Source organism: Neolamprologus brichardi, chromosome 16 (assembly GCF_056152115.1).
Source record: "Neolamprologus brichardi isolate AB-2024 chromosome 16, ASM5615211v1, whole genome shotgun sequence".
NCBI classification, from domain to species: domain Eukaryota; kingdom Metazoa; phylum Chordata; class Actinopteri; order Cichliformes; family Cichlidae; genus Neolamprologus; species Neolamprologus brichardi.
This window is the reverse complement of record NC_142119.1, coordinates 11,797,269-11,805,264: the sequence shown is the minus strand read 5'-3', so window position 1 is coordinate 11,805,264 and position 7,996 is coordinate 11,797,269. Positions and strand designations below refer to the sequence as shown.

Below are 7,996 nucleotides of genomic sequence, written 5' to 3'. Positions count from 1 at the left end.
ATCTAGCAGGACAAGTCCTGACAGATGAGTCCACTGTCAGAGGCCATAAGAAGATCATTTGTAACCTTCACTAAAGCTGTTTCTGTGCTGTGATGAGCTCTGAAACCTGACTGAAACTCTTCAAATAAGCCATTCCTCTGCAGATGATCTGTTAGCTGTTTGACAACTACTCTTTCAAGGATTTTTGATATGAAAGGAAGGTTGGAGATTGGCCTATAATTAGCTAAGACTGCTGGGTCTAGAGATGGCTTTTTGAGTAAAGGTTTAACTGCAGCCACCTTGAAGGCCTGTGGTACATAGCCGATTATTAGAGATAGGTTGATCATATTTAAGATCAAAGAATTAATTAATGACAGGACTTCTTTGAGCAGTTTTGCAGGAATGGGGTCTAAAAGACACGTTGATGGTTTGGAGGAAGTAATTATTGACGTTAACTCAGAAAGATCAATTGGAGAAAAAGAGTCTAAATGAATACCAATGGTACTGAAAGTAGCTGTAGATAATATTACATCTGTGAGATGATTATGATTAACTTTCAACATAACATTAACATTACTAGTTCAAGGAATGGCTGGCTCAACAGTGCTCTGACTTTTTGTCAGCCTGGCTACAGTGCTGAAGAGAAACCTGGGGTTGTTCTTATTTTCTTCAATCAGTGATGAATAGTAAGATGTTCTGGCTTTGCGGAGGGCTTTATTGTAAAGCAAAGTTAAATGTTATCAGGAAATGATCAGACAGGAGAAGGTTTTCAGGAATCACTGTTAAATGTTCAGTTTTTATGCCATATGTTAACACAAGATCTAGAGTGTGATTAAAGTGGTGGGTGGGTTCTTTTATATTTTGAAAGAGGCCAATTGAGTCTAATAACAGATTAAATGTCATGTTGAGGCTGTCATTTTTAACATCTACATAGATGTTAAAATCACCCACAATAATTATTTTATTTGAACTCAGAACAGAATCAGATAAAAAGTCTGAGAAATCAGACAGAAACTCTGTGTAAGGCCCAGGTGGACGATAGATGATAACAAATAAAACTGGTTTTAGGGTGGATAAGGCTGAGTATCAGGCTTTCAAATGAATCAGGCTATCGACCTATTATGAATGAAAACAGGAGTGAAGTTAGAAGACACCTGTAGACTTGTGCATGTGCATGTAGACATGTGAAGATAAATGGAACAGGATGCAATGACAAAATAATAATAATGGATTGTATTTAAATAGCGCTTTTCAGGGCCCTCAAAGCTCTTTACAATGTCACTATTCATTCACTCACTGGTGGAGGCAGCTACGGTTGTAGCCACAGCTGCCCTGGGGCAGACCGACAGAAGCGAGGCTGCCATATCGTGCCATCGTCCCCTCTGGCCATCACCAGTAGGCGGTAGGTGAAGTGTCTTGCCCAATGACCGAAACTGTCTTTGCCGGTTGAGCCGGGGCTCGAACCGGCAAACTTGCGATTACAAGACGAACTGCCAACTCTTTGAGCCACGATCGCCCCAAAACCAGCAAGGTCACACATAAGGACACAAAAAGGAAATTACTAGCTTTCTGATTTTTGACAGCATAGAAAAGATAGTTTAGCCATATTTGGAAAGTGAAACAGACGTGATAACACCTCTCAAACTGTACCTCTGCAAATTATCTGCTGAAGAGGAAGCAAAATAGGACCCATAACAAAGCCTTGAGGCACACCACACAGTCAAAGTGAGTTGGCGAAAGTATGGTTAACCTGAAATCCAAAGATGGAGGATGATAATCACAGCCAGAGTCAAGGATGTCAATGTGAACCAAAATGGTCCAGAGTTTTAAGTACACAACTGAATTTAAACTGGACCTTTCTGGGGCATAAGGATCAAAATGGACAAAATAATGAACCAAATGAAATAATTTAGAAGACAAAATAAATAAAATGAAAGATGAACTGTAAACAGCTGCTTCTTTCTATTCAGTAAACATCAGAAACTGGTGGTGATGTAAGAGTATTGGGGAATCATTGCATGATTGTGCAGTGCTCTGTCAGCATGATTATAGACTGAGTTCTGAACCTGATGGGGAGACAGAATAGAAATCAAGATCAGTGTCACATGAAACCTCATAGAGGACCTAATTAAAAAGCTTTACAGCAGCTATTAAGACCACTTGTAAGTGATCCAGGGGTTTCTTGTTAAGCCACAGTGTTACATTCATTAAAAATTAAAATTCAAAGAGCTTATTTATGGTCCTTAGCTCAAAAGACACGAGCGAACTTAAGGGGAGGTGCTTTCTTATTCAGCTAGTCTGTGTCAGTACTTTCTGATCTTGCTATCCTCTCTGCGCTCCCATTCCGTGTCATCAAAGATGTAAACCCTTTAAATGGCTTGGAAAAATGTGCTTTCTATTCTTCTAAAATGATGCAGGAATTTTACATAACAGCTTGCCTCAGATCGCAGGAAACTGTGAGCCCGTTCGTACACATCCGGTTCTCTAAACAGATGACATGGAGTTATTTGAAATATGAATTTACATTTATCTTTCAGGTGCAGTCCAGGTCAGTCTGAGCATGCAGTCCTTGACTGAGGAGATCCACAATTTCTCTCGGACGCGGCTGAGGAAGCAGTGCACCCGTGTGACCTCACTGAGTGGCCGTCGCATCATCGAGACTTGGAAGGGTACAACAATCACTGTGGTCGAAGACCCCGCCCCCCCTTCAGAGAAGATGCTGGGATATATCCCTGACACTTCCTGGGACCTGCAGGTTGGCATTGTCAAGCCCTTCCTTCTACTGGGTGAGTAACCTAAACAAATAACGCTTGTCTGAATACTTGGAAATATTGAAGAGTATGACCACTGTCAACCACTAGGCTGTGATTTCATTTGGTTAAAAGAGGTTCAGCATTTTACTGGCATTTTCCTCTGTTGGACAGCCAAGTGAAAAGCTGAGGTGAGTGGAAAACATGGTGATAGAGGAGGATGTGTTTGGAGGATATGGAAACAGACAGAAATTTTGTGTCTCTTTGGAAACGTGATTATTCAGCTTGTGCCAAAAAAGTGAGGAAATTAAAAAAACAAAACAATTTTAGATGAATCAACCATCAGTGACTCTACACACACACAGAGAAGTTTAGAGGACAGAAACAGCAGCTAATTTAAGCTGTTCCTATACAACTATACCTGAGTCATAAAGAGCTTCAGCCACATGAAAAACAAAAGTCTGGTAATGGATAATGTGGCCTCCAGCGAGCCCTGATTCAACATTGTAGAGCCAATATTGGATTACGACTCAATCCACATAGAAACTCCTGGAGACTGGAGCAACACAAAGGCCAAATAATTTGGAAAAAAAATACAAAGGTACTAGGGGGAAGTGCTCCCCTTTTAGAGGCTTTGCTTTGACTGAAAATTACAATGTATAAATACAATTATCCTCAATATTTATTATTAGTTTTTAGCACTTGCAGAACAAACACCTGGATATGAATTTAGGAAGTCCAAAAAAAAAAAAAAAAAAGCAGATGAGCCCATCTCCTCTCCCTGTGTCTCCCTGTCCTGTCCTGGATGTCCCCTTCAGCCCAGCAGTGCCGATAACCACTGAGCTCGTAACATGAGCCCCTACATGTGAGGGACGGGAGGAGACGTGACCCCGGAGCTCACTGATTTAGTGGGAGACCATTGATGACCCCATGACCTGCAGTAGATGCTGGGGCATACACACAGCAGGTTTTTCATTCGGCACCCTGGAGAGAGTCAAACCACACACTAACTAGTTTTATGTATGTGTGTGTGCAGGTTCTCAGGATGCTGCACATGACTTTGGCACGCTGAGAAAACACAAGGTGAGCTTCTTTTACAAGCAAGGAGTTCGTTTCAGTCACTACTATCAAAGGAAAATTATGTTTCTGTTCCTGTTTCTCTGACTGTGTAGTCATAGGTAAGCTTCATTTTATAGTGATAGTGAAACGTTATGCTCCTCAGGTGTCTCACATCCTGAATGTGGCCTTTGGGGTGGAGAATGTCTTCCCGGACCTGTTCATCTATAAGACTGTCAGTATTCTGGATCATCCCGACACCGATCTCCTCCCTCACCTCCAGGAATGCTGTGACTTCATCCAGCAGGCTCAGACTGAGGTGACATAATTTCTTATGCATGTGTTTATTATTAATGTTAATGTTAAGTTACATGTGAGTTACATAAATAAATGTATCTATATAAAAGGTGAATTAAAACTAGTATTAGGAGGTGATTAGTAATATTGATTACATTTATTTCTACTCTGAAATTTATTTCTCCTATAATTTCTCCCAGCTGGGTCACACATTGGCCTTAACACTTTTCATATGACTGGGTAGCATTAGCAAGATTTAAGATTGCATGGGCCCCATGGGAGTTTCTGTTTTTTAAGGGGGCTGCAGCTCTGTTGACTTTGGGAATGGCTGCTAGTATGATAAACATAAATTCTTAAGGACATAACTAACATGTGATCTCATTGCTAACTACATGCTGTCTGTCTGTGGCTTTTACACTGCATGCTTTGAAAACTATTACAGATGATTAAATAGAGAGAAATAAATTTTAAAAAGAAATATTGATGAATAGGCATGGTCTACACATTAATATGAATATTTATATTAACTGTCTATTAAGCAATATTAACAGCAGAGCTGGGTATTTTTGTTGAATGAAGTACTTTGCAAACTAACTAGCTTATGGCAACAAGCAGTCAGATGTAAGGGTTTTAAACTGAGGGATGCATTAACATCTTACAAATGTTTCAACACTTCTTCACCTTATAACCTCTCCTTGTCACCTCGTTGTGTTTCCTCTCCTTGTCGCCTCATCCTTGGTTTTAAATAATAGATGGTTAGTTTTGGTCATGTTTTATTCAACTGCTCTCAGATCAGATCTCAGTGTCATACAAGCTTTTAGCAGCGAAGCTCACGACTCACCTTAACATGACACCCCCCACACACACTCACACACACACACACATAGAGTCATTACAAAGTCATTAGAGGTGTTTGATTACAGGAAGTCTCTGTGTGTGCGTGCGCGTGTCTGTGTGTATGCGTATCCTCATAATGATATGTTTCTGTGTGTGGTAATTCCAGCTCTGATAATCAAACTGATGCTTTTACTTTGAAATGCAGACTCAAATTACTCGGTGGGCCATCTGGCTGGTAATGACGCTCGATTATGGACGCTGTCATGACGACAGCAACAGCCACAAAGGCATCATGTGACGGGGTTCATGACTGCAGGACAAATATATAAATTAATGTAACTTAATTGATACCAACTTTACTTTAGAGTTTGCATTATGACCTTTATTTTCTGAGAAATTCCTTTTCAAAATTATCTCAAATTAATCATCTATGATGATTCCAAACCCAACCCGGAGAAAGAAAATTATTTTTTTGCATGCCAGAGTGAGTACTTTCTTTCTCCCCTGATTGCTAATAATTTGGAGACAATATAAAATATCACATATTCTGATGATTTAGATTAGAATAATAATCCACATAACGCATCAAATCAGACTTTAATGACTGTTTTTGTAATTTTGTACCTGTTTAGAAATCTTTGTTCAAATTTGGTTGATAAAGAGGTCAGCTTTTTACAACATTGTTGAATGTGTAAAAAAACTCAGTCTTAATGGAGAACTGCAACTTTTTTTCCATAGCTCTTATTGTTTCTCTGCACGTTGGTCAAATCAGCTGATTTGACCAGTGAGTGCTCAGCCTGGTAACTGAGACACAGCTTATGGTGTACACCTTTCATGAGAAGGAAGCTACAGACTGCAAAAGAGAAGCTAATGTGCATCCAAAGACACAAACAAACAAACAAGCCTATTAACTAAAGCGCTCGTTGGAGCGTGAAGATCAGCCTGGACATCCGGACGTCAAAACAAAGGCTCTGATCTGCTGTTTTGAATGTGGTCAATCAGGAAAAGTCAAAATTAAATATTATTATAAACAACAACAACAACAAAACAGCGAAAGAACAGACAGAGAGAGATGTTTAATTAGAATTATATTCTGTCAGTGAATATAATTTAATATTAATTTTCTTGTCTCTAATGCAAAGAACAAGGTGCCAAGATTAAGTTCTGAGTGAGTAGATTTTTAAAAAAAACAATGACATAAAATTTAAATTCTGTTCGTTAAAGTTAATGACAGAAAAAACATCTCACTTTAGTTTACAGCATGTTACATTAAATACTTCAAGAACATGAGATCATGAAACAAGACGGGGGTCTGTGGTAATGAAACTGTTATCATGGCCCTTTTTGTTGCCACCATGTCCAAGTTTACAAATACAAAAGCTGTCCCAAGTGAAAGTAGACAGCAACAACATGTGGATGTTGGCCTGTAAAGGTCTGGCTGTTACCTAGGGATTATGAGAACTACTTTTTCACAATTAGATACTAATCAAGTAGTTTTTAGAAGCTAAACTTAACCAAGCTGTGGGCAAAGATGAAAGAGTGTCAAACAGGAGCTGTGCCTTCATCACCCCACATGCCTATGGATGAGGACTGTTACGAAATAAGAAACGCACAACATGACCTTATTAGGATATTTTGCCCCAAGTGGCAAAGAATGGAATATTGATCTTTTATAAATGATGTGGTTTTAATATTATTATTTTTGTGCGTTTCTCCATTAGAAAGGCGTGGTGTTGGTCCACTGCAACGCCGGGGTGTCACGTGCACCCGCTGTGGTCACTGGCTACCTGATGTCATGCGATGGCCAGTCTTTTGATGCTGCCCTCTCATTGGTCAAATCAGCTCGGCCCACCTCCTCACCAAACCCCGGCTTCCTGGAACAACTGCGGAATTACAAAACACCAGCAATGAATGGGTCCTGAAGTACAAAGACAAAATGTTAGTTTAATTAAAATACTTTAGTATAAAAATATATTTGGGATAATTACAATGTATGGTCTGTTTTTTTTAAGGAGAAGAGGGGTGGCTTATACAGAAGTACCATCCAATTGCATGTTTTCTCTCTTTCCTCTTCATTGAGGCATGATTTACGTCTTTGTGTTTTATTTTTGACGGCGATGTCTTTGTGCTTGAATGCTGTCATTTAGATTTGTATCTTTGGGGGAAATTTATTTTGACCCATCCTTATTGTTTCGGAGTGGTGGGCAGCCACAAACTCCAGAGTGTTATTTCTAACCAGAATTGAAAATAAATAAATAAGTGAATACAGATGTCAATGACTGAAACAGAAATGCTTGTTGTAACTTTTTTGCAGTTATTGCTTTGAATATGGAAGCAACAGTAACATTTTTTTGTCATACCTGTAGAAAACAAAACTGAACTAGAGAATACAGGAAACTAAACCAATTAACAGAGCACACAGCAGGGTATGAGGGAGATTGCAGACATAAATACACACAAGGGCAACTGAGGGAACAAACCACAGGAGGGAACACAGCTGAACGTGATCTAACTAACGAGACGGGGAAACAAAACTGAACATGACGCACACTAGACAGATGACACGGAAGCTGGGAGGCAAACACTCGGAAACAAGATAGACTAGGGAGATAACGGAAGGAGACAACGAGTGGGACGGGGAAACAGTTAAGGGACACGGGACATAGAGAGAGAGAGAGAGAGAGAAGGAGAGAGACATGATGGGCTGGGGAAATATGGATAAACATGACAGACAGGAGAGACATGGAATGAACACGAGGAAGGGGCACATGGGAACAGAAAAGGGAAACAAGACACAAGGACACCCACGTACAGATAAACACAAACATACAGAGAGGGACACAGAGGACAGAGACACACGAATATAAGAAACTCAAAACAGACTAAACTTAAGACTACTAATGAGCCTAAAACATAAACAATAATAAAAAATCACACCAAAACACAAGAAGTTCAAAATGCTGTGTCTATTTTACAGGCTGGACTTGTATGTGTATTGCACTAATATTTATAAAACTTTCACAGCTAAAAAAAACGTTCTGATGTCAGACCTCCTTTTTCCCTATGGCTCATTAGTA

At 39.6% G+C, this 7,996-nt stretch overlaps 1 protein-coding gene across 1 annotated transcript; it reads left to right on the top strand.

Annotated features, from left to right (window-relative positions):
- The first annotated feature begins 2,539 nt into the window (after positions 1–2,539).
- Positions 2,540–6,841, top strand: LOC102779126 (dual specificity protein phosphatase 19-like). Its single transcript, XM_035914420.2, has 4 exons — positions 2,540–2,765; positions 3,766–3,812; positions 3,952–4,104; positions 6,641–6,841. Exons 1-4 carry the CDS (start codon positions 2,540–2,542, stop codon positions 6,839–6,841), a joined length of 627 nt encoding a protein of 208 aa, XP_035770313.2.
- Positions 6,842–7,996: the final 1,155 nt, after the last annotated feature.